This window comes from Euwallacea fornicatus, chromosome 7 (genome assembly GCF_040115645.1).
Source record: "Euwallacea fornicatus isolate EFF26 chromosome 7, ASM4011564v1, whole genome shotgun sequence".
NCBI classification, from domain to species: Eukaryota; Metazoa; Arthropoda; class Insecta; order Coleoptera; family Curculionidae; genus Euwallacea; species Euwallacea fornicatus.
In genome coordinates, this window is record NC_089547.1 from 2299317 (window position 1) to 2326311 (window position 26995).

General features: G+C 34.8%; 3 protein-coding genes and 1 long non-coding RNA gene across 4 annotated transcripts; 2 read left to right on the forward strand and 2 right to left on the reverse strand.

Moving 5' to 3' along the window:
• The first annotated feature begins 98 nt into the window (after positions 1-98).
• On the forward strand, positions 99-3729 carry Prx2 (Peroxiredoxin 2). The gene is made up of 5 exons (XM_066284248.1): positions 99-242; positions 2317-2419; positions 2627-2744; positions 2812-2996; positions 3339-3729. The coding sequence occupies exons 2-5, from the start codon at positions 2326-2328 to the stop codon at positions 3527-3529; spliced, it is 588 nt and encodes a 195-aa protein (XP_066140345.1). The 5' UTR covers positions 99-242; positions 2317-2325; the 3' UTR covers positions 3530-3729.
• A 162-nt stretch (positions 3730-3891) lies between these two features.
• LOC136340281 (uncharacterized) lies at positions 3892-5838 on the reverse strand. Its single transcript, XM_066284243.1, has 3 exons — positions 5504-5838; positions 4806-5088; positions 3892-4712 (listed from the first exon to the last, which is right to left on the reverse strand). Exons 1-3 carry the CDS (start codon positions 5571-5573, stop codon positions 4148-4150), a joined length of 918 nt encoding a protein of 305 aa, XP_066140340.1. The 5' UTR covers positions 5574-5838; the 3' UTR covers positions 3892-4147.
• Positions 5839-8777: 2939 nt separating this feature from the next.
• On the reverse strand, positions 8778-21823 carry LOC136340284 (uncharacterized). Its single transcript, XM_066284247.1, has 3 exons — positions 21381-21823; positions 9670-9982; positions 8778-9536 (listed from the first exon to the last, which is right to left on the reverse strand). Exons 2-3 carry the CDS (start codon positions 9980-9982, stop codon positions 9217-9219), a joined length of 633 nt encoding a protein of 210 aa, XP_066140344.1. The 5' UTR covers positions 21381-21823; the 3' UTR covers positions 8778-9216.
• Positions 14551-15646, forward strand: LOC136340289 (uncharacterized). Its single transcript, XR_010732279.1, has 3 exons — positions 14551-14949; positions 15010-15126; positions 15187-15646. It is a non-coding gene; the product is annotated as an uncharacterized lncRNA (long non-coding RNA).
• Positions 21824-26995: the final 5172 nt, after the last annotated feature.

A 26995-nucleotide genomic window follows, 5' to 3' on the forward strand; every position in this document is an offset into this window, starting at 1 on the left:
AGTTAAAGATTGTAGTCGCTGAGATAAAATAGAGATTAGACCATAAACATAAATTGCAAAATATATTTTTGTAGTTAGTTAAAATTTAAAGCCCTGTTATCTGCGCCGACGTCGTAAAACCAAGGTCACCGTCAATTCTCTGTTAGCCGACCGGCTTCTAGAAAGTACTTTACCGCCATCCTCCGTTGATCTCTAGTCGTAGAGAAATAGAACTTCCAGTTTTTAAACCGATTTGCTTCCTGGTAAGTTTTCCACTTTTCCTTTATTAAATGAATGCATCTAACTGCATAATTTTAATTTTCCATTGACCCACATGTTTTTTAAATAAGTCATCTCAATATCTCAGAATTTTGCCCTAAATTTACACGAAAAAGGTTTCGTAAAAAGTGGTGTCATGGACTTTCACCTAGTATTTGTTACTTGCTGAACTTTTTTTTATCTACAATTTGGTTGAAAAGTTTTATACATATTGTACGCGTGTAGAATAGATCTTCTTGATATCTGTAATAGGTGTACATACATTTGTAAAGTCCGAGCAAAATACTGAAAATTTAAAGTTTTTTGGTCCAAGTTCTAGTCGCCCTAGAATGAATGATAAACGCAAGCATTAAATTTCAGTCAAAAGAAATATAACACTGTTGACTGTTAATAGATCCCTTCCTAAACACCAGTAGGATATTAGCTTGGACTAAGGCTTAATTTCTTTAGATGGTTACTCAGATTTCCTAGGTTATAGCAGCAAGTCACTCGGTTCTGACACTCCTTAAAATAAGCATCCTAGAGGTCACAAGGATGGTGAAAAGTTACTAAATAAAATGACTAAAAAACCATTAATTGGAAAATGCCTACCAAGAAACATACATGTATGGCATAGTGATGTTTTGCATGGTTCGGGTCCTTTTTCACTTTTTTGCAATAACCCACTGATCTTTACTAACCAATAATATTTTCGATTCCTCAACCAATTTGAAATTGGCTAAACTAGTTTTGTTATTCTATTTAAGAGATACATATTAAACTTGAATTAATCCAGGTCCCTTTTTGTTGCCTTGTCACTTCATAACTATCATTATAATACTATATTTGGTGTCCCTGTGTTACCAGTTACTCTGTCTCATAATAATAAATGCTAAATGTAACATATACTGCCGAGAGAGGTAGATATATTTATTATGTGTATTACAAGACAGGCAAGGGGCAAGTCTAAAATATATCACTTCTATTGATTTTGAGAAAGACAAATTCAGGAAAAGATGGTTAATGCTTATCTCTACTTAGCTACTTGTAAAAATTCGAACCTTGGAGTTACTCGATAAACAACTAAACTAATAAAAATTTAATCAAGGTAGCAGATTAATTATAGTAACAATGCGATCAATATATGGTGCAGTATATTTCTTTAGTGATTGTTCTATAAATTTGTTACATGGTTATTTAGATAATGAATCCACCTTTTTTTGCTTAGGTCGTGTCGCGTGCTAGTAATTGGTGTATCTATCTCTCAAGAGAAAACCTTGCATTTTTAGATGTACTATTAAAACAAGGTGTAAAAAATTTAACTGTAACGTCCCCGAACTCTCCTTGACCATTGGATTATAGCGTAATTATTGTATGTAAATTGAAACGTAAGGTTGCTTGTACGTGTGGCAAAGATAATCCATAATTTAAACATGCAGACACTATATTTCATTTTCCGTTTTAAGTTATCTAATACACGAAATATAGGAAATTAATAAAAAATATTGTTTTACTGTGTGTATACTCACCATAATTTTTTCTACAAGTATAATTATAAAAACAAGCACTCTTTGAAAGGTATCAAGGTCACCTTTCCATTTGTTCCACAGTAAATAATTTATGAAATAAAATTCCGGATTTAGGAATTGGTGTTTGTTTTCTTAAAAAAACATATATACAAATAATCGTTAGAAAACTAAGTCAATAAATTAATATTGTGCCTTAGCCTGTATTTATCGTATTATTCTTTGGAAAATTCAAAAGATTAATTGCTCTCCAAACAACTTTTATTTGAAAAGCTATAGCTACTATTAATTTAAACTCATTTCTTTCATAAATTCAAACTTTCCAAACATTCGACCCGACTATTCTCACAGGTAAGTACTTACTCATTGACCACCTTTCCAAACAAATTTAAATAATGATGATTACCTACCAACAAGGTTTCGCAACATTTTGTAATGATGCTTCCAGTGATATGAGTCTTGGCAGTCTGAATAGTTTCAGCATTTAATAGTTAGTGTGTCGTCGGTTCAGGAACATTTGTAGAGAGGTTATTTGGAATTTTATCAATTTTAGATTTGAATAATGTCTCCCTCACTACAGAAACCCGCTCCCGACTTCAAAGGTACCGCCGTTGTCGATGGACAATTTAAAGAGATTAGTTTAAAAGACTATAAAGGTAGGTTATTAGTCTCAAGATTTTTGTTTTTTAAGAACAGAAGGGAACCATTAAGTAGTGCGTGAATAGCAGTTTTGTGTATTTTTCACTCCAGCCATACTATATTTAAAGTGGCAATAACTGGCAAGAAAAATAAAGATGCTGAATAATGCTAATATCTAAAGGTCAGGGACAAATAATATCTTTACCCGTATTCTCTTTATTTAGGCCAATATGTAGTGCTTTTCTTCTACCCTCTCGATTTCACCTTTGTGTGTCCTACGGAAATTATCGCCTTCTCAGACCGCAATGAAGAATTCAAGAAAATCAAAACTGCTGTAATTGGGTAAGTATTATGTGCATTCATATTGTCCAAATGTCTTAATAATTTTATCTGAAATTTACGTTTACAGCTGCTCAACTGACAGCCACTTCTCGCACTTGGCCTGGGTTAATACTCCACGTAAACAAGGAGGTTTGGGACCAATGAATATACCCCTTTTGGCCGACAAAAGTCAGTCTATTGCCAAAGCTTATGGAGTTTTGGATGAGGATTCCGGCATTGCTTTTCGTGGATTGTTCATCATTGATCCTAAAGGTAAGAGATGATTGTATGCAGTGAGCATTTGAAAAACCCCCATAATATATCAGAGCCATGTCTATGGTCAATTTATGTGTTTGTTAGTACAAGGTATGTAAATTACAAATTGCTTAGTCAACATCATATGTTTACGCTTTAGTGCTTAGTACAAGATCTTTTTTTTTATTATCACCAAAATTGGTTATATTCGTATGTACTATTACAAGTGCATTAAAAATTATCAAGATAAGGTAATATGTATAAATTTTATTTGAACAAACGTCAGAGTTTTTTTATGATGAATATATGTATATTTGACGGTCTAAGACGAGTTGCATTAATCTCAAACGTTTTCTTCAGGAATTCTTCGTCAAGTGACCATCAACGATCTCCCCGTAGGACGTTCTGTAGACGAAACTCTCCGTCTAGTTCAAGCATTCCAGTTTACCGACGAACACGGAGAAGTCTGTCCAGCGGGCTGGAAACCTGGTAAAAAGACAATAAAACCTGAGGTGGACGCCAGCAAAGAGTTCTTCAGCGCCACCAACTAAATGAGCTGAATATTCGGTTCATGTTGCGCAAGCTTTTGATAAGATGTGTACAGGATGATGCATCTGATCAAGTTTTTTATAAGCACAAAAATTTGTTTCTCTCCAATGTTAAGGTACTAAGTAAACTTTGTTAAAATGTTAGGTTTTTTTCACTGATTTGTTTTTAATAGTTAAGTCTTCCATTAAACTGTTTATTCATACTTGGAGTGTTTCTTTAATAATTTCCTTGAGCGATTCAGGTAATTTCAAATGACTTATCCCATAGAACAAAAATCTTCAACAACTTTCATACATATGAAACATCTATTTAATAAGTGAAATAAGGAAAAAACGCTAGGAATTTTCTGAAAGTTTTGGAAAAATTAAACTCATCAAAACTATCACTTTATTTGTTAAAAACGTGTTATATCCTGGGTACTTTGGATTTTATGTGGCAATAATTTTCTCACAACCTGGTAGATATAATAATGATTCAAATACAAGATTTGGGATTATTTCTGTCACGAATAATCTGGGATATCTAATATAATACAAACCAGCAGTAGTAATTTGTGTGCAATAAAATACTAAATCAAAACCACTATAAATCTACAGGCCCATTGACCCTTAAAGAAATAACTATTTTCCATTGTTCGTGCTCCCCAACTTTTGAATCAATTTTGCCATCAAACTATTCTGAATTTTAATTTGTTGAACCAAATCTCCCTGTACATCCAGCTTTCTTCGTTTCAGCTCCAACTTTTCCTCTTCCCGTCTTTCCATGGATTCTAAAGCAACTATCAACTGTTCTTGACTAGCTGTAGATGACTTTAAAATTTCATTTGTTGCTGCCAGATTCCTCTTCAGCACACTTCTTATTCCACCTAGGCTCATGTCTTGGAAAAGTTTCTCTTGCTTAGAACTGGCATTTAATGCTGCTATATTTTTAAACACATTTTGTTTGTTATCTTCTGCATCTTCTTCCTCGTCGTCTTCACCATTCATAACCTCTTCTAATAATTTAGAGTCGTCTCGAGTATAATCTTGAGAAGTTGCATCAATAATTTCAAAGGCCACTGTAGACTCCTCATCAGAGGTTTCAGCATCTGATTTTTTCAATAAACTTGAGTTGTTCCACTGCCTACTGCGTTCCAATTCTTTTTTGAAACCAGGACGTTCTAAGGCTAAACAGTGAGCCACTTCACTGCAAATAATTATCTTTAGAATTTGAATAAACATAAGGTTTCTTTTAAGGTAAGTAAACTAATAAATTTAAAGAATAATTACAGTAACTCACTCTTCATACACTTCTTGGAATTTCATCCCTTTGATTGGCTCTCCTCTTCGTGCTTTTTCAAATCTATGGAAATATCTCCTTTTAACAGTCTTCCATTTGTTTTCACATTGTGGGCTAGTGTAGCTGTAACCCATTTCTTTCAAATCCTTTGCAACACACTCAAAAACACGCTTCTTTGAAGGTAGTTTGCCCTTGGTGAACCATTCCAAATATTTCTGGAATACTCGTATGAAGTCTTGACTAGCATTGGCTGTCCATTCTGAAACTATGGGTTTTTCTTTTTCTGAAAGAGAATAGTGATTAAACAATACTTAGAGAAAAGAAAATAAATAGTTGATTTTTGTTTTTGGCTTTTTTGTATTATTTTTTTGTGGAATTGTAATGGTATTTTAATCATTCTTATCAGCTTTCATGGTAACTTAAAGTTGGTTAGCTCTAATATATCTGAAGTAAACGATAGACTCAGAGTTTGTATTGTGCTTTAGCTGACTTGGGCAACTTTCCAAATACGCACCATAAATTAGACTCAATTCATTTACTCAACCTCAATTTGAATTTGTAGATTGAGTGGGTTCTTCTACCTATGGCATTGTTCTACACTCACACTTTTTACTCAGTCCTTAGTGAAACACTTTTTCATAACTGTACTAAGGTGATTCTAACCAATCGGGGTTGTGTACCTAAATGGTGATATTTACCTGAAGCTGAGGTGATGTAAATAACGCCATGATCACCAAAATCAACATCTGAAACGCCCAGGGAAGACATTATGGTCAATCCTAATTTTCTAATTTAAAATTTAAGCTTTGAAATTGGTGCGTAATATTGTCCTGCTTACACTTAACAGTGTAACTCTGCCTCTTTAGTGTTGTCTTGAAGAGTGCACGCTGGAATCGGGGCTTCAACGGAAAATTTTCCTCGATCTTTCAGCACTCAGAACCTTTCGAACACGGAGTACACAAAATGGCGACTGATACGAACAGAACGCACGAAACGAAGCGACGTTTCACTCCGAGTTCCGCATTCGTAGAACTACTTGTTTAACGAAAACAATCGAATCCGAACCGATCCTAAATGCTCGATGGTGTCATTCTCGAACAAAAACCTAGAATAGTACGACTAATAGTTATTGTGATTCTCCTTTTCTGGGATGTGTGCATAGAGAAAGAGATGAATAACAAATGCTTTCGTCGCTTGATTTGACGTTAACACTTTCAAACACCGAAGGCTGCCGGGATCGTCGTTTGCTTCAAAAATTTCAGTTTTACACAAGACCGCCCTCTGTTAACGGTCCCTACTAACATAATGTCAGCTACAGATTTACTAATTGTAGTCGAGACAAGTGGTAAATTTCAAATTTAAATTGGTTACCGGATAACAACAAAAATGTAACCATGCCCTTTTGTTAATCAATTCAAAATTTTAAATATTTAAATCTGAGTTTAACCCCTTAGTTTAGTTGATTTGGTAAATGGATTTTCATAGTGATGTAAAATCATTCTGGCATAGTTTTCTGGTAGAAGGTTGTTTACTTTTATTGCAGTGTGATTCAACAGCCGGTAAGTACAAATTTCTGCATCTTAATTAATCTCTTAATTTGTGGAATATAAACACAACAATTTTGGCAAAGCTATTTGGCTATTTTGGTTAAGCTCATTATTAACCATTTAGCATAGCATAAAGTGACGTGCTTACTATAGAAAAAAGTAAGCAGCGTTTTCCCAGAAGTTTTTTTGCCCACTAAGATAAATTACAAAAAGAATCGACTTGGAATTGCGTGTTAACAAAAATTTTCGGTCACATATATTATTTTATACCAAATCGTCTTCCAATGAGATCTGCAGTAGTTCTAGAAGGTGAATTGTTCGTTTTTAATCAGAGATGGCGCATTGCAATACGTTAGCGGATCAGAGGTGGCGCAATGCGTTATGTTAGCGATTGGTGTTAAAATAATTTCCAAATTTATCGAATAAATGATAAAAATATAAGGAGGTTGTTATCGTATAATGTTTTAGAAGTGTTTCATATAGGAAGAGCAACAATAGTTGTAAATAAAGGATAAGAAATGGGCGTTAGTGTTGCTATTTAATTTATATCTAATTGGTTTATAAAGGGCTCTTAAATTATAAACACCTACAAGCTTTTTTGTGCTTCTAGATTTAACTAGATTTTATAAATTTATAATAACTTTTCTAGATTGGCATGGGGCTGATGAAATGGTTAAGCAAATAACGAGCCACATACGTGTCATTATAAACTTGTTAACAACTGTTTTAAATAAGACGCGAAGAAATGTACTGTGCAGTCATTTAATACCTAATAACGTTATTTAAAGCCACTAGTAAAAAAAGGCTATATTTTTTATACATCCAGATTATTAAATTAGAAAAAAATTGCGCTTTGTAAAACTATGAACCATCATGTTTTGAAATAAAAATGCGGTTGATGTAAAAGCTACTCTTTGAAATAATGAATTACTCAATTATTATACGCTTTCAGGAAATTAAGCACTTCTTAGTAAACTAGAAAGGTCCTCTAAATGTTTCGAAAACAAAATCTTTATTGATATCAATCGGTTTTCAATAAACATTTTTATGTTAAAAAATTGAATTTTCTAGTATATAAGTATAATTTATGACCGTGTCAAGTAGCAAACATCAAAAAACAACGATTTTTTTCATAAAGTCAAATTCCTCTTTAGTTTTGTTGTTTTCAAAGGCAAATTATTCGCCACTCTTCGTACGATCGAATAACCCAACGTCCTTGCCATGGGGTTAAGAGTGACTATGCGGAATTCAGAACTTAATTAAACGATCGTTCAACCAGATCAAAATACTTTTACATGCCGCTATAACATGAAGGTTTAGATCAAAATAATACGAAATACCAAACGAAATTATTGAACGAGTCCAAGGGACTTCAAAACTACTTGCGTATTTTGATACTTTTTTGCTTCCTAGTAAAATTCAAAAAAAATAACTATGCATTGTTTTATAGATATTGGTTCTTAGGTTGTGGTTCTTTATGTAATAGAAAACAAACTCCTTACAAACTTTTGCAATAGATTTAAACGTTTCAACACTGATTGCCGTCTTCAAAAATACTGATGAAATAAAAAATACTCAAAGGAAGAAAAATTATGTGGCAAAGGGAACACCTTGTAAAAACTGCAACAGAGTTTACATTGGTCATACCGGCGAGTACGAAAAATACTCCCATTACTTTATCAAACCGGGCAGACTAGCATCAACATAATTGCGATTGTTAGAACATCCAAATTTTAAAACCTGAAAATAACATTCAAATCAAGACAGGGACTTCCCTATGAGCTATCGCATTTTAATCATTTTGAATGATTTCCTCTATTTCACAACATTCGTTCTGACCTAAATCCGATTTAACGACGATCTGCACCGCTAACTTTAATACATATTTCAAGCTTAAAGCGTGTTCTACAAAGATTCAAATTGTCAATTTAATTCAAAGGGAGACAGAGACGTCTCTAGAGAACTTGTAGAAGCATTTTTAATTATTCTCAATAAGACTCATTTTTTCACAACATTTGTTCTGATCTAAATATGATTCGTAGAAGTTGGTTTAGACTCCTAACATTGTAGTATACAGATGAAGATGCTAATCACCGTCTAAATTGAAACGTCGAAATTTATTAGAGAAATTTTGCGAAATTTGATTTCTCTTATTATATTGAGCATTTCAATCCAAATTGTATTCCTGTAATATTAGAGAGGTCCAAGAAAGCCGTAACGTTTAAACGTAGCAAGTACTTGCATCGTTTATGGGTACATAAACAATTAAAGATAATAAATAAACGTATTATTTTTATTTTTTCTGTTACATTCATTATCTAAATTAAAATAAATAAAAATAAGTTAGATTAAAAATAGAGAACTTACCATATATTTTATGTACAAATAAGTTACCCTCACCCTCAAAACATAACTATCTACTTACAGAATAACATCAGTTATAAATTAACACGAAAATCGAATGTGGCCTTACAGTAATGTTCCCATAATTTCAAAAGAATTCATGTCAAAATGTCTGGCCAATTACTATTTTATTCGACACACACACTCGGAACGTTAAAAAAATCCTCCTCACGTTCGAACATTCGAGTTTAAATTAACACTAACAGTACTTATAATCCAGTATAAACCACACGCGTGCATAAATCTAAAATTACGTCATCAAATAATTGGGCAGAACAAAGAAGGAATTACAAGGGCACTTACCTATCTATTTATAAAAATAATAAAGCATATAGAATCAGCAGCAAGACTTAAGTATAGAGAGAAAATCACACATTTTGGCAGTTAAGAACCATTTTATAAATAGAATTATTGTCACTAGATAGAGCAAAAAAAGATTTTCAAAACTCAAAATTCTGAACTTAAGGATACAGATTCTGCAGCACATCTCCATACAACGAATTGTAACTGTCTCTGAGCACGAAAATATCTTCTGGTTTCCCATTGAACACAAACTGTCCTGGAAGCCTGTGAATGGTCGAATCTGGTAACAAGGGCTTCTTCACAGGTTTGGGTTTTGGTTTAGTGGTGGTGGGAGGCAACGGTGGAGCTGCCGTAGGGATATCAATCCCTCCACTCCATTGGTAGATGCTGCTAGGTTTCCCATTGGCCACAAAGCTCACTGGTATGTTGAGGAATTGGGACATTGGGTTGGGTGGCGGTTGGGACATGTAACCCAAACCTAAAATTAAAGTTAAAATTAAGTTAATAATGATATGGACAGAATGACGTGAAGTTGTATTCAGAAATGCTCATGAAGCTACATTATTTGATAATTGAAAGCGAATGGGTTCGACGTTTTTTCAAGAACTTACCGGGTACAAACATGTAGGGTTGAGGCGGCAGTCTGATGTAATAAATAGGCGAGTTGTACTGCGTAGGCTGAGGAGGTCTAGCCCGTTTTCTGCTTGGTATCGTCCGGCTTAAATCATTCTCTTCAATCTCCATGGACACGTAGTCATCATTATGCATCCCATAGCTGTCATAGTCGACTTCCGGTTGCATATAGTCATAAAACTGCAGATTTTTACCCTGACGATCAGGGGTATTTGTCCGAAACGTCGGAGCAGCTACCGTTTCGGCCACCACCAGAGTGAGAACCACTATCGCCTCTACGATGTATGGCATCTGAAATTAGGAATTGAGAGAGTTAGAGAGGCTACTTAACAAATCTTCGTAAATATATCCAGTGAGTCCTTATAAGGAAGAATTATAGGTGTTAGCTTGTCAGCTAGAGGGTCATTTTTCCGTGTTGGCCTTTTATCGGCTAAATGCCGGTCATCATTTACGCTGGTCGGTTATGCACCAGTTTGCATCTGAGCCGTTTAAATGGATGAAAACACGATTGTAAAATAAAATCTAAATGACAGAAAACACGCCACACTTTAGTGGTCGCATCGTGTTCCGCAATCGAAACTATTTTAATGAAATGATAAACACTTTTGGTCTGGTAGGTCTGTCATGCAGAAAAACCGCCGAAGGAATGTCAGTGAAGTGGAGGTACCAACACTCGGGAATAAGAAATCCATCACGATCTTGGTACGTTTATATATGCGGCTTTTATTGCATTTGCAGAGAAATGAAACTAAAGAATAACTCAGATCAGATTTCTTTTTATCACGACATTTCGGAGATTTCTCAACATTTGAGGGCCCACTCTTTGAATTTATACGCCAGAGGAGACTTTTTTTGTTATTCCGAAATGAATGCAAAATATCCTTTTCAATTGCATATAACAATGCCACGTTCGAATTGAAAATCGAAAACCAACAAAAAAAAGTGTTAAAAATACATAATGTGGAATAGGAAAATTATTTATATACATTTTTTTATTCATGACAAATATCAGAGGCAAATTACAGTCAGTTTAAAATTTGAAACATAGAGGTACAGGGCTGTCATTGACAAATTTTTCTTCAGACCTAGAGAAAGATCTACCGTGTGTGTCAGGGCTCACTTTTAAAAAAGTGATAAACGAAATGTTGCGACATTCTGAGCTTATTCCAAATCTTACAATTAACTGTGAGCATTTGGTTGCTACACCAAATCAAGTCAAGTCAAGCAATCAAGACATATAATTTATAACTTCGACCCACGTTTTGAAAAATGTTAAAAAAAACTTTAAAGAAATGAACCTCTCTTCAAATTAATCTTTGCTGAACATATACAGAGGTTCCACCTGATTACATATGTTTCTTGCACTATTATTGACACTTAGCGCCATTGGACTTTCACCATCATCACCCATGCTCCTCATCATCAGCCAATAACTCTAACGTCTTTCGACAAGCTTCATTAGCTAATTATCACGCCCAACCATGCGTGTCATCGAAAACAATCTGTGGCCGATCTTTTTGCAGAGGCCGATCGCCTAATTTATTCAATTAGAGCGAATTAATTGGTAACGTCCGTGTGGAGGCGGTACCACTCGGGTACCGTAAATCTATTTTATTAATAATTTGTGGTCCGTAATATCGGGTACGCTTTTTCCGGTATCTTCAATCTTTGCGAGACCCGGTTGCGGTTTCGTCTTCGTCTTGGAAAACCGCCATTTCGCGGATGAAGGTTTGTAACTTTTGTAGGTGGTCAAGACATGTCCAGATGGAAAATTTTTGACCTAGAAAGTTAGTAACTCAATGCGCAGCATTTTGGAACACATCTGTTTACGTGGAATTGACGTCACTGTGACGTGTACTCTTTAATATCGCACCTCGTGTGGTTCTGCATCTACGACACTTCGACGTCGACGTTTGACAGAACGACTACGTTCGAAATTTTCTAATGACATAGGTTATTATTTCATATAATTTAACTCCAATTTCGAGATCATTATATATAGATTTTTAAATTGTTCTTCATTATTGATTTAGAATTGATTCCAAAATGTCTGTTATAATTTTTTTAAATTGCCGGATTGGTGTTGGACCTATCGTTTAGAGAGTCATTGACGTAGAACGCTACTTTTTTGCATTGCCATTCGTAAGCCTATTAACCACACACATTTTGTTCTTAGAACTAAGTAATTAGCCTATGTACCCAAGCTTTAAGTTATATAACCATATACACCAATTAGCTGTATGCGTTGAAAATGAGCCATTATGCGGTAAAAAATTGCTGTGACGCACCTGACCACGCATAATTACAATAGTAACATCCCATCTGTTAAAAAATACCGATATGATAGCGGCATTAGCGGGATTGACCGCTGCCCAGTCAAGCATTTTGAGATGTTTGGTGACTTTTAGAGCGTCAACAAAATATCAGTACATATACATACATACGTTACGCTTTGTTAAAGTCCGTGAACACGTTAATTATTGAAGTTCCTTAATTTCATGTAATACTGAGATTGTCTGCGAAATTTCTCTTAAAAAAATTTGTTAGTAATGGCATTGTGGCGTTTTAATTCAAATTTAAAATCCAATTTAATTGGTTAGAAGGGTAAAATTACTTCCTGCCAGTAATGATACTCTATGGTTAGGGTGTTACAATCTAATCTTCGAACAGTATTGTTCTGATTCTAACCACGCTTGAAATATGTTCAATTTTTTATTTATAATTCATTCTAACGTTTTATGTATAGTCTGTAGCCCTTTGCATGAGAGTCTGAAAATGTTTCTCCTTGAATCGTGGACGTCCCCACATCTACCCATGCAAACTATCCCATAAAGCGCTCTCAGGCTCAGTATCATTTCAGACGATAAATGACCCTAGCACCTGTCCGAACCACCATTAATCGATTTTCTAATGAGTTTATAATAGGCACGTATCAGATATTAAAGTGAGTGTTAACAAGTTGGGCAATAACAACACACCTCAGGACTATCAAATTCCCGTTTACCCGAAAGAAAGCACGCAATTACGACTTAATGTAATTATAGTTCAAAGGTGTTAATTACCGCATAACTTTTTTGTAAAGAATTTAAATTAAATTAGCTTTTTTTTGTTTTGATTGGATTCGGTGAAAGCTTTTAGAGCTTAATGCATATAAATTAGGCAGAAGGTTGATTACGGATAATTATTTCGATAATCATTATTTGCTATAATATAATTATGTTTTTTTTGTTTATCAGAATCTTAAAGCGACCTTTCTATGATGTGAAATCGTATAATAAATTAAATGAGCTTTCCGTGATTTTACAGGAAAGGTAAATATTTAACCTATAAACCGAAGAGTAATGCGACAAGTGCTAAAATGCCAAAGCAATAACTTTCTGCATAATTAAAATAATTAATTAACAGGCTAACATTGAATGAATGCTGAATAAAGTATCTGAACAAATGACGTAAGTTTTTAAACATATTTTATTGCTAGATTCCAAAACATATAAACGACAAAATCATCAATCGAGATCCTTCAAAATCTATCTTATTGCTTCTTCAATAAATTCATTGTCAGTTTAATCTCAGACCTGTGTAAACATTTCTAGTTCTATAACAGTTGAGTCTGATCGAATATCTCAAAAACTGCTCGATTTATCTTAGTTAGAACAATCAGTTCTAGAGCTATCAGATTCAAAGGGTCAGTCAGCCCCGGTATGTGAATAATCCTCTTACATCCATGTTTACGTCTCTCAGATCCCTCTAAGCCACTGTTTCAGTCCTAAAACAATTGAGCTACAAAAAAATGTTAGAGGCTTAAAATCAATCCGAATTTAGGAGAAATTACTCAGCCATTTAAGTGAAAGTAAATCCGGACTCATTTTGCTTAGCGTGAAAGAGATTTTATTGAGAAATTTGAATAATTCAGATCACTCTCTGTGAATGTCTATGACCAATTGGAACATATTTATAAAAGCAATAGGGAGAGAAAAGGGATGTCATTTAAAGGACATTAATTTAGGTCAAGGCCAAATCCTGACTATTTCGGATTGATCTGGGCGGATGGTCAAAAGGTAAATCAATTTAAAGGTTCAAGATCAAAAGTTCAATTTAGGTTAAGATCAAATCCAAACTATTTAGAAGTTATCTTTTTGATATTAATGTATCTATCATATTTTCACTGAATTTCGTTTCGTTTCGAATTTTCGTTTAGCCCGGTTGAAATCCCATCATGATGTTAGAGTTAATCTAAGTTATCTCTAAATAGTTTCATAGATATTTTGAAGATTGTTATATTTCACAATCACATTTTCAGGGAAATTTCGTCGCTAGTTGTAAAAGAACTTGAATCTTTGGATGATGACCTCTTACGTCCCCTCCATGGAAACCACAATAATTCTAAATAAACAAAAGCAATCAAGCTTCTGATTGAAACTAAACTGTTGATGCATCTTGTATATAAGATTGCCGCCTGATTATTCGCAAAAAGAAATGGCAAGATTAATTGATCAATTATGCACCGTCATGTTAAACGAGAGCTGTACAATAATAGAATAACATTGTTTTATTCTCTAAACCTCATGATTAATGAACAGGGAGTCACGCGATTTTTCCAGATCAGCAAAAGATTGTATTCATTGAAGAGACTTCTGCAATTACCTCGAATTACATACATGAGATACATTCGCGAACTTGTGAATGTTGACCTAAATGAACATAGAAGCAAGTGCACATCTAAGTATAAAATTTGTCTCCTATTTAAGAACAAATAATAATTACCGTCAACACAAATTTGGAATTTTTAGGGTCAATATTACCATTCAATTTTTACCGGCATCTTTACTAGCAAAATAACCATCATTTCACGATATTGTTCGAAGGCCGCTTCCTAATATCCATATTGACAGATATTAACATAAATAATAGGACTTTTTGAAATTGAACAAATACTAAAATGTCCAGTGTCCAGCGTTTAATTGCGAATTTTCTCATGCCGGATGGAATTAAGCAGTTTACCGAATACGGTATCACATCTGAGAGTAATTAGACATTAAATATCGCGGAAACCGACAAACGGACTGTCTCCTTCAATTGGTTGTTTGAGTAGTGGTTTATGTAGTGGTCTATACCCGCTTCTTTGGGTATAGACCACTAAATGAAGACGTCTTGCTTGCTGCACTTGTTGACTGAGTTCTAATAGTTTGGTGTTTAAGGCGGAGGAGGTTGGTGTTTTTGGTAAGATACTCATGCAGGAAATGATTTATTATGTGAAGGTATATAAGTAGGTTACAATGGGACCATATTCTTGCTTTGATTTATTCAAATGTTTCAAGATTTGGTATAATGGAATATCTCCGAAATTGATGGTTCCACAATACCCATCAGGTCAGTTCGGGTTAGTTCACATCAAAGGAGGTGATAAAAACTTATACCAATTAACTGATAAGAGGGTAAGCGCAAAAATTTCTAGAAACTTTAAAAATTCTAAATAATGATTTTTTCCCATTTAGCCAGTGTACTGCTGCCAATGCAATTAAGTACAAGAAAATCTAAATGTATAATTAAAGAACTTGAACTCGCATCACTTTATGATGGAAATGCCGAAAACGTATGTGGTTGCAGCAAACGAAAATCTACGTATTTCTATAGATTTGCCAACAGGAAGGAAAACTGACCTATGGCAGTTGCTCTATAGATCGAACGTGACAATGAAAAAGAAGTTTGCAAAATAACATAAGCTGGAAGGGAAAAGCTCCCTCCTATCGACATTCTTTCCACGAGATCTCATTCACACCCCCTGCAATAGCGGATGCATATAACGCTAATGATAACTTATAGAGCCATTTTATTCAGTGCCTGACTAACAAAAAAAAAAAAAAACGTGAAAATGAATGGTTTTTACATGGCGTTAAATAACAGAAGGAATTTATATCAAGGGAATGCGCGCCCAGGTGCCGTGATTGATTAGGAAATTACAGGCCTGGGTGTTGAGAAATATTATGGTGCGTCTGCACGCATTATTTCAAAGAAATAAAAAACGAAGAACAGATTAATCAACACATTTAATTGGACTGATTTTAGTAAACAAATAACTGGGTTTAAAAGACAAAACTAGGGCTGATGAAAATGTCCTTCCCGTTAGACGAAAAACAGTTGTGCTCGGGCAATTTTAGCGAAATATATGCGACTGACATGGGAACAAGAACTATACCGTTCAAATGGCCATTTACAACTTTGTATTCGTTTGTCTTCTTATCATATACCGTATGTTCGCCGATATTTTAATGTGACGAGCTTGAGAATTTCTTTATTGATCTGAACACAACATGCGGATACGTGAGCTGGTTCTTGTAACCTTCCTTTTTCGGTACCAATACCGATTAGTGTCGTCAGTGTTTTGATGCATTTTATTATAGTTTTGACGGGTGCTTTATGCATTCAAGTATCAAATCAAATATGATACTTTAAAGAACTATTAATAGCAGGACGGTTCTTTTGTAGCGTCTTGACAAATTTCCGAAATCCTCAAAAAGATATTGCAACGTCGCGCTCAGCACACTGTTTCTGAAAATAGACGGTGCGTTTTGACATATTTGTGTTAACCCTGGGACAGCAACGTTGCCAGATGATTTACAAAGTTTGACAATTGACTTAAAATGAAGCAACTCTTTAGGAAATCGTGAAAACAAATTTTTGGCTGCTTTGCGGAATGCGATGTGTTGTGAAAGGCTTTTAGAAACTTGCACGTAGCTACTTGATGTTAAGTATTATTGAAAAACTATTTGCGAAATGAAAAGAAACGAAATTTCAAAAAATATAACTGTCAATTTAGCCACCTTTAGAATTAAATAAGTAAGTTTTAGGAACATCCGTGTTGGAGTTTTTTGTCTTACAATTTTACCGAATAGTGCGGCAAGTTGAACCGCTTCGTTCCCTTTTTGCTTGTTAGAATTCAAGGCGTATAAACCTAATTAAAGAAAGCATGAAATTGCGTTATTTTCACACGCATAGACTAAGTAGAGAATTTATTTTTCTCGTTTAGGAACCGTATATGCGCACTACGGGCCAGTCCCCGTAACTTTATAAGTTTACTTTTGAACCTCAGGTGTCGATCACGTGACTGTTAAAACATGAAATCGCCATTACGTTTCTTCGTGCTTGAAAAAAAATATTCTGCTATTTGCCAAAAGTCCGTAGAAGGCAAACCAAACTTGTCTAGTTTAACAAGCAATAGCGCAATCTCCAACGTAAGTGTTTAGTTAATCTTCAACTCAAGGACAAACGTTACCTTTATTTGAGAACAAATTACAGAAATCGGCAATAAACTATTCAAGGCTAAATGTGTATTTTATGATATCTCAAAATCTTATCGTATAAATGGAATCACTATCACCATACTCTACATATTTGCAACCCAATATGGAAGTTGCACAATGTTTCATTATTCAGAGATGTCTTGCAGTGCAACCGGCTACGGCATAAATGAAATTTCTGCACGCCTGCGTAATCTGTGGCCCTTATTTAATTAGTTAAGCAGATTACATTTCACTGTATTCTTATTCAAGGAATTCCAAATAGAAAATCTTTGAAGTCCATTTCAGTTGTTGCGGATATCCAGTGTTCCTGATTGTTAGTAGTATTCCAATTCGTTTTGATTACTTTTATGCCAGTAAAGTGCTCTTATCGAATTATCTATAAACGCACCCTTAATTTTTAGCTTCGCTCTCTATATATATATATACAAGGTGACTACTAAATGATAGCATCAATTTCAAGAGGTGGTTTCTTGTCAAATTTTATGGAAAAAGGTCTCAATAAACGTATATCCTATCTTTCTTCGTTTTCGTAATACAGGGGGTCAAAGTTTTTTTTTTTCGATTTTTCACAAATATTTTCGGACCTAAGGGTAATACCTCAATGAAATTCAGTATTCAGGGTTTTTCTCAGATGAGCAATTCGAAAATGATATCGGTTTTATCGCAATATGTAGGGGGCGCCACTTGCAACGTTCTTGTGTTAAATTTTCCCTAACCTTTTTTGGACCCTATATTTTGTCTTATAAAATATTACGTCTCGTTCCCTCATCAATTCTAGATAAAAACGGTATACTTAGTCGAAAACTTTCACAGTAATAGTTATCGAAATACTGGCCATTAAACATTTCTTTTCATATTATTTCATCAAACATTCATTTATTAATAAACATGTAATAACTTCCCCCACATATTGCGATAAAACCGATGTCGTATTCGAATTTTTCGTTTCGGAAAACTCCTGAATATTGAATTTCGTCGAGATATTGCACGTACGTACGAAGATATTTATGAGAAACTAAATTTTAAAAAAATTGATACCCTGTATCACGAAAATGAAGTAAGATAAAACACATTTATTTGAACTTGTTTCCATAAAATGTGACAAGAAATCACCCCTTGGAATGAATGCCATCATTTAGTGAACATCCTGTATATATTATATACGTATACGAAATCATAACAATCCTTGATTTATAATTATTTAAAAATTATTGCACTACGTGTAATTTTATATTGTTCCTTCTCGGATTTGCGAAGGCACGTATAAGGCCACAAAGCAGCTCTGTAGTACCTTTCAACCTGCAACCAACGTACAAATTGCATATAAACATGTGAGAAAATTTTTAATTGCATTTTATACGTCGCGGAAGCGTTGATAGTTAATTATGATCGAATTCAAACGTTCATTAGTGCAGAATCACTTTAAAGATCTAGACATCAACATTTTTTTAAATGCAAAACTAATTTATTGGTGAGAAAATTGTATTTTTTCTAGGAACCAAATAACTGAAAAAGAAATTTAATTTTGAACTACAAAGGAACAATGCATTGAGAAAACTAATGGGTTCTACAAGATACAACGAAAAATCTCATTAAAGTCCTGACAAGCCTTAATCAAGAATATATTTTGAAGCGCAGCTATTGTGGTAGTTATTATATAGTACTTTATGGGATTGCACAATATAAGGTATTACGTATCTATTAAAACGTCGTTGATTTTGTTATAATCACATACGTAGTAAAAAATTAGGTAATACATGCCCTATTTTATCATATTAAAATTTGTTGCGTATAACATCTGGACAAAATAGTAAATGCCCATGAAACAGTTTTAACGCTGTAAATTCAAGTTAGGTATTAATGAATTTCGAGTTGCTGCTAATAAATTATCAAGAAAACTGTTTTTTCACTACATGCTATCTTTAAAATCGTTTAAAAATTGGTTCTAGGGCAAGGTACCTTCTAAAAGAGTAATTTTAATTGAGATTTTTGAAACCTTTCAAACCCAAAATAACTGTTGTGAATAATTCCCGGTTTATACTTTTTCATATAGAGCAACCTATTATACGATTTTTTCGATTGGCTATTAAGTAAGGATAATTTATAGAACAGTATACATTGGGTTTCGGACGTAAATTGTCACTTCTTAGATTAATTTAAACCTTCATGACGTCACGATGTACAAATTTTGGTAAACTACTTTCGTCATATTTGGAGACGCTTAACGCCAAATTGAAAAATGTTTCCCCAAATACTTGAAAATTTCCAAATTCTGATGTAATTTATTTTATTAAAAAAATTGCCCTAAAAAGAACTGCAATAGGCCTATAATTGAGCTTTTTATCAGGTATTGGTAGAGTCCAGACCACTGTAACTGACTTCTGAAGTAGTTGTGTAATTTCCAAGCAAAGAATCCACACTAAAGGCAATCTCAGCGAGTGGTACCCATGCACTAAACATCTGTATGTAGGTACCTGTAAATACAACCAAAGCCGATAGAGTAAAGAAATGAGAGCCTGCAAGATGTCGTAACGACCTAAACGCAAACATTGCGCAAGACCAATCGGAATTCAATAGAGCCTTTTTAGACACCTGTCACCTATTGAAGAACACGTTATTTGCTCTTCAAGTTATTTGATTATTATAATCGATCTCATATGTTATTTGCACAGTAATTAATCCATGCACCTAACTCGTACAGTATTATGGAAAACTCAATATTTGTATATCTTCAGACGTTGATCAAAGTAACTTTCAAATTCATGGTACAAGGTGGAAGATTTGTGGGCTATAGAGTTTGATGGAGCTGAGAAAGTAAATTTCAAGAAAAAACCCTTTTTATCTCTTAAAAATTTCACTGCCGAAAAACTCCCAGGTCCGAAAACTCTTTTTTTATCAACCCTCTTTGAATCGTATAATACTCGATTTTAAGTGTTTTCACAGGCCAAATGGTTACGTCAATGAGGCTTTAGCTTTAACGAGTCAGAATAAGTTCCTTTTGAAAAAAACAGCAACTCAAACATTTCGTTAAGTCTACTCGTAAACTCTTCAGGTCCAATATTTGCCTTGGACCACTGTGCAAGGCTTCTTCATGTTGGCCAATGTTAATCACGTTTTTATTGCTTTTTGTTGCGATAATTAAGACATTTGATTGAACAAATACAGTGGGTTTTTTACTGCGAGTTCAAACATGCGAGAAGATGAAGGATTGACTGGTTTGTGTGATTTAGTTTTTAGGAGGTGGCATGCTAATTGAACCAATCAATATATATATATGGGAGAGTTTGTAGGATTTTTTTCGTGTTTTAACAACCTCAGAATATTTTGTTATATATTTAGCGTTATATAACAGTGATCTAACGTTTTGAGGGGGCAACGAACTTTTTTAACATTGTTGAATGATTGTAATTTTGGCATGTGTTAGATGAAAGTTAAATTAGGAAACGTTTCATTTTTTAGAAATTGTTAGAAAATATCACATTTTCCTACTATGCTTTACAACAAGACACGGATAGATGTCGCAAAGCTGTCGATATAAGGCTCTGGTGTCTCGAAATCCAATTGTGCGTGAAATGTTATTCAAGATTAATTCTCTAATTTTCTAAACATCTCAACAAAAATCGAAGGATTTGCCAGTTTCATGTATCAACGTCTCATTCAACTAGTAAATACAGGTTACTTCAGATTTTTTTAAGTGTTAATTTCATGTTCGTCGGCGTCGCACCTTAAATACATCGGACACAACTTGAGACGAAGGCTAGTGCGCACGTGCATTTTAAATTATATCAAAAATCTCCGGACATAAATAGAAATAATATTATATTAATTTAGTTTCTTATTTGGTTCTAGTAAGTGTATTGATAAAGTTCGAACTTGGTGCGCCTCTGATTTCAAGCGAATTGATCCAACATTGTTTGAGAGACTTCAAAGGAATAATTCTCGAAAGATATTTATTGAAAAATGAACTATTGGCAAAAGTATCTCGGTACGCGCAGAATTTTCTCATAAGAAGAATGTATAGAATATATTTATAAGAAGTCCCTATAGCATTCTCATTTTGCAAATAGCTGGAAAACGGCGATATATGTATGTGTAAAAAAATATTGCCGAAGGCAAAAAGGTTTTTAAATTCATAGAGAAAGTCAAATTTTAGGACGGGAACGGTGAGCGCCGCGTCCCAAATAAATTATGAATGAGAAGCTGCTCTTGCTCTCAAAAAAACTAACAGCGTCAATTGAAAGGAAAAAATTTCGCACATAATTTTATTGAATTTTAATGTTTTTTAGCATCTCTCCTGCCGGTTTGTACCTCTGGAAAAATCAGTTTTTTGCCAATTTTTTTAAGTAAAAATCGCGCGTCGCCTGCTTATTATTTTCTTTTTTACTTACCTTTTAACTCAATCACTACTCAATTATGTTCTCAAAAAGTTCTACACCACACCGGTAAAAATCTGAGCGAGTATCAAAGCCCAGAGGCCGCCCGCATCATCAAAACCCAATCAATCCGCCTGATGAAGAAGATCGAGGTGACCTGTGAAGAATTAGCCGCGGAAAACAACGAAGAACGTCCTTGCACGGCCTTGCGACTGTAAAGGCCACCGCTTGCTACGAATTCGCCGTTTGTTTCAACACGCGGAGGCAGGACCCACTGCGATGTGCTCTGCTCTTCTTCTTCTTCTTCTTCTTCTTCTTCCGCTGCCGTTCGTTCACTTGTTTCGAGCGTTACTCATCTGTTTCGGGGAGGAAGAAAGCGAGGCCCACTCCACGTAACCGTCAGACGACGATGTAGATGCGATTGTTTCGAGTACCCGGACAGGTGACTATGATATATTTTCCTCTGGACTCGGGTGAAGAGTAGTGGGTGGCAGTACTGAATAATAATGGTGATTAGGGGGGTTCTTTCTAAAGAGAGGGGGGTATGTGCAAACTATTTTCTCATGCCGGTGAGAGCAGAATGATAAATGAGCCAAGTTAGATCTATGGTTGAGACGATTTATCTTCCTTGCCCAGTGGTTCGAGAAGACTATTAGCTACCGCTGTGGTGCTGGGCATGTTTATGCCCCCTGGGGGGCAGATATCTTAACTACCGCATTAGTAGGGGCTTTTTTACGAAGCCGATTAGACGGGATGAAGACTTCACACCTTTGAGGTATAGTTGTAGACGATTTAAAAAAGTTGCTCTCGAGCTAATTTATCGAATAAATTTTCTTTAGCTTCCTTGGCACATGTTAATGCTCATTAGTTCCGGTTAGTTGAATTTGGGATCTTAAGCGGCTTGATGCAAATTGTCAATGACGTGAGAAACTGCATTTGGCTCCTACTAACGAGTGCCAACAAGTTTTATATTTCTCCTATTTTCTAGCGCCCTAAGAAGTGATTGAAGGAAATCTACGACAAACTTCTCAATTGAGCGGAAGAAAACTATGAAAATTGCGAAATTAAAAGGCGATTAAAAAAGAGGAATAAATAGTGGAAATGAATTTGACAAATTTTTGAATTCAGAAAAATTGTGATGCGCCAGGAACGTACTAGGTATCGAGGGCTGTAAACACCAAATTAATAAAATTTGACAAATGCAAGAACACATGAACGGGTTGGATACATGTTGGAACCAAAACGATTTAACTAAATTTGTTGAATGCGTATTTCTGGAAAAAGTAGGTACTGTGGACAAATGAAGAAAGGACACTTTCGAGGTACTGTGAGAGTTTTAGTTATTTCAGCGGTCCAAAACGAATTTTGCCATCTAAATCTCGCTCCTGTTGATGAAAAACTGAGGCTCGACCCCGTCGTTCTTTAGTTTACTTAACAGGTATTACTTTCTTTTGATAATTTGGACCCAACCACCTTTCAAATTAATTATTGTAATATTCCGTTACTTAAAAAAAAGAGGAACTGAACAGAAACTCTTGTGTTCCACTTATTTCATTTCAATAAATTGTTTTCAACGATGATGACCTTGCATCTTACCACTTTTCGAAAGTTGATATAAATGGGTGATGAGGCAAAGAGAAGAAACTTAATCATAAGGGTTTTGATTGATAACTCAGTCTTCTTCACGCAAGAATATTAATCAATCCCAGCGGAAAAATGTCGATCGAAAAAAGCCACAAACGGTTTAATTTGGCAAAACCACGTTACAGATGCGCCAAGGCGGCTTTCGAATCTTCCGTTATAGCCCGACAAATGATAAGTGAGCAAGAAATTACAAAATTGCATTTTATCGTACTTGAAGTATTATTTCGATTTTGGCACGGTTTTCGAATCGAGGCTTCGCATGCTTATTCGGGATATTTCTGCCAAATTAAGCTTGAACCTTGAAGAAACCGTCCAATGCTGAATAAGACATCTCGGTAGATAACACAGCAGATCCGATAGTCAGTGCAATAAATGGAGGGTTTGCCGATCAGATCAAAATAGTTGGTGAAAGAATGGAGGAAGAAAGAACGAATAGTTGCAACAATATACGGGCAGCTTTCAATAAGAAGCAAGAAAAATTTTGTATTATATTTGTTTTGCTAAATTGTAAATGTTAAATTAGTTAGTCATCGCGTTTAAGCGTTTAGATTTAATAAAGTACCAACAATAAAAAAACATAATCGTAATTGCGAAACTATGTCAATATCGAACCAATTGTTTACTCGAGCAAATTCAAAATTACCAGATGGTACCATTTCCTCTTCAGTAACCAATGTAAAAAACTGATAATGACTGGTGTGCTTGTTCTTCTTCAAACAAGCCTATATAGACAACACCGTGATAAGTTTAATAGCTACCTAATGGTCTCAAACATCCTTTAGTAAATCGTCCTCATAAATCAGCCGACGTATAGAACAGATCTTATGAACATTATTTATAGGTTTTTTTACGATACTTTTAATTGTTGCTTGAAAGTCGTTGTTGTGAGGAAAAATTGGGTTGATGCAGTCCGCATATCGGCCATTAAACGGCTTTCATTGGAAATGGTGGACAATGTAATTGGCTTCAATGTACAGGAATTTAGAAATCCAATCTGTTTCGTCATTATGTCGGAGTTGAAGAAATGCGTGACAGGTGCTTCATTTGCAGTAAATTAATGGCGGGATTTGCAAGGGGTTTTTGCCCTCCGGGTCATTTGAAAGAGACATAAATTTGGTGCTAGAGAGAGGCTACAAGCAACGGACCCGGAGTTACAGTTTAGTCTAAAGATGAGAGGAACCACTGCGTACACCTGCCCCAAAACCTTCCAAACTCAGTATTTGAAGTTGAGATGATATTGTTTCTGGCAATACACCAATGGTCACATTTACCGAGATTTTTCCTTATATTTATCTGCATATGCCGTTATTCAAATGAAAGTACACAAATACTCTCTGTAACTTCTTCGCTTCCTTTGAGCTCCCCAATTAATTGCGATCAAGAATCTCGCCGGCACTTTGAGATATTGTCATTCATCTTCATTCATCAGTAGGAACGTTGGTGGGAGAGGGAGGGGCGGCAGAGAGGAGGGGAGGGAGAAGCCTGAGTTGCTTCAAGCTGATTATAGAAAATGGATGGCGCTCTCTCGTTCTTCAAACCCAATGGATAGTTGTTTCATGTTAATGAAAGATCCGGCAAATTTAATGGTGGAATATCCTCCGACTTTTCAAGCTTTTACCATGTTAAAGCGATGAAATGGAGTATTTTTAAAATGGTGGCAGTTCAGGCCAAATGCTTCACGTCGAGGCAGTATTGTTATGTTATAATGCAAAACTTTCTCATTTTAAATTAATATTATTGGTCGCAATTTAAGATAATTCGATTCCATTTTAAACAAGTTGGTGACCGCTCAAGTTAAAGGAGATGCCGTAGATTCAATTTCATCCATCCTAACAAGTACAAGATTGCTTTAATTTATATGTAATTGATGTCAGGGCAGGCGAGTTCTGGTTAGTTAGTAATAAATGAGGATTCTCTTTTCCAACGATTCCAACCTAATTAACCATAATTTCTTATTGGTGAAAGTTGATATTGTTTTTTTAAGTTTGAAGAACTCTTCTCCAAATTCTCAATTTTTTACCATTCTTGTTAGATCATCAAGTGGTCACGTGTATTCTCAAAATCTTAAATCATTTACCGTGATGGAGTGGCATCAAGTCTCACTATCACTAACTCGTTTTAGATAAATATATATTTTTTATTTTTATGCTCGAAAGTACGGGATTCTCAAGATTCAAATGACTATATCCCAATACAAGAATCTTTTAATTTACAATGTAATTGGCTTGAATGTGCATGAATTTAGAAATCCAATTTATTTCGTGTTTATGTCGGAGTCGGAGAAATGCGTGATAAGTGCTTCATTTGCAATAAATTAGTTGTAGGATTTAAAAGGGGTTTTTGCCCTCAGGGTAATTTGAAAAAGACATAAAGGTGCTCGGGGAGAGGCTATCAAGCACAAACCCTTCCGTTTTGAGGGTTTCATTAAAGGATAGAGCTGACAAACTTCATTCAATTTCAGCGTTTCAAGCTCTCGTCTTTCATAGAGAAGTGGAAAATAATATTGAAAATTTGACTGAGCTCCATTTTTAAGGTAAAAAATTATTTTACCACTTTTCGAAATGGCGAACGTGACGTTATAAGTGAGGTTTCCCGCTTCGGTAAGATTTTAAAGTCTCGCACTTACCATACATAAATAATACATATCTATAATAAGGCTATAATTAATGTACTTTTCAGAGCAAAAATTGTTCCTACATTAAATCAGCTATTGCACTTATTGGTTCAGAATTTACATATACCTACTTACCGGAGGAACGATAAGTTTTTTTAATAGTAAAAGTAAACTTCTCCCACCTGACTTGCGAATTGAGTGAAATCCGGATTTCTTAGAATGCGCTAGTATTTACCTAAAGTGAGCTTATTTTATTCCCTAGAGATTAATCCTCCTGAGATTAAATGCAATCCCTATACGGCTTAAAATTAATCCGTATATACACTTCAATGTTTACGTGTTTCAACCATCTAAAGCAGATATCGATTAAGATTACCACCGAGTATAATTAAAGTACCACATAATTTAAAGACTAATCCCTAATTAATAGCTTACACTCGCAATTAATCACAACTTTCCATGTTGCTACCGTTGGATTTCTACGCGAAATTAACAAGGCTCAATTTACACTTTTTTTTTATGAATTTTCGGCCAATTTAACAAATGGGACGCAGCATCCATCTGGGCGTGCGAAGCGTTTCGCACTCTCTAACGCTTAAGCAAATAATCCCGTGGAAAACAGTTTTTGCATGTTTGTTTATTAAATGATGCGCTTTGTTTAGTACTCACTGGATTATGGATGGTACTGATTAAATTTGATATAATTAACCAAAAATGTTGGACACGAACGACGGTATCGTGACTAATGCGGGTACCCTCTGGATGTCCAGAAAATTGCAAAACCAATCAAGATTTTTTTCTAGTAGTTTTTTAACCGAAATATAAATTATGCAAAATAACTTTCTTGCGGCGGTGGCGCCCCCCTCTAAGTTCCGTTCAAGCGACGGGAGAGTCCTTGTGTAATCGAAAAATTTTCCTGATCGAATGCAAAAGCAAAAGCACTGAACTTTTATCTGATTTCCGATTTAGTGAGATACGCGCATCTAGTTTATAAAGCACGTTTTCGTTTAATTTTTCATTTCAGGCTAATGATGTTTAATTGTGATTTTACAGCACTCGCTCGCTCTTAAACGCAGCTCCCGCAAGTTTGTCCGTCTATAGACAAAGATATAAATGAAAACATGACACTAAAATCACTACTTCAGATCAAAATGCGTAGGAAACTACTCTAATTTCCCACTTACTAATAAATTTACCCAACCCACGGGCTATTCCAAGTCGCAAATCAGGCGTAATAAAATAACGACCACTTTGCCAGATGCCAGAAACTATAACTCATGGGTAGCAATAGGCTTTAACGCTTTTCATTGAATTTATTAATCAATAAAAACCCCCAATAATTACTATGTTACATGTGAAGTGATTAAATAAT

Excerpts from the sequence above, each read along its gene's own strand:
- LOC136340281 (XM_066284243.1), bottom strand. The coding sequence starts at position 5,573 with ATGTCTTCCCTGGGCGTTTCAGATGTTGATTTTGGTGATCATGGCGTT. Across the intron at positions 5,089-5,503 it reads TTACATCACCTCAGCTTCAG|AAAAAGAAAAACCCATAGTT; the intron begins GTAAATATCACC and ends ATTCTCTTTCAG. Across the intron at positions 4,713-4,805 it reads TTCCAAGAAGTGTATGAAGA|TGAAGTGGCTCACTGTTTAG; the intron begins GTGAGTTACTGT and ends AATTATTTGCAG.
- Prx2 (XM_066284248.1), top strand. The coding sequence starts at position 2,326 with ATGTCTCCCTCACTACAGAAACCCGCTCCCGACTTCAAAGGTACCGCC. Across the intron at positions 2,420-2,626 it reads TAGTTTAAAAGACTATAAAG|GCCAATATGTAGTGCTTTTC; the intron begins GTAGGTTATTAG and ends CTCTTTATTTAG. Across the intron at positions 2,745-2,811 it reads ATCAAAACTGCTGTAATTGG|CTGCTCAACTGACAGCCACT; the intron begins GTAAGTATTATG and ends TTACGTTTACAG.
- LOC136340284 (XM_066284247.1), bottom strand. The coding sequence starts at position 9,982 with ATGCCATACATCGTAGAGGCGATAGTGGTTCTCACTCTGGTGGTGGCC. Across the intron at positions 9,537-9,669 it reads ACCCTACATGTTTGTACCCG|GTTTGGGTTACATGTCCCAA; the intron begins GTAAGTTCTTGA and ends CTTTAATTTTAG.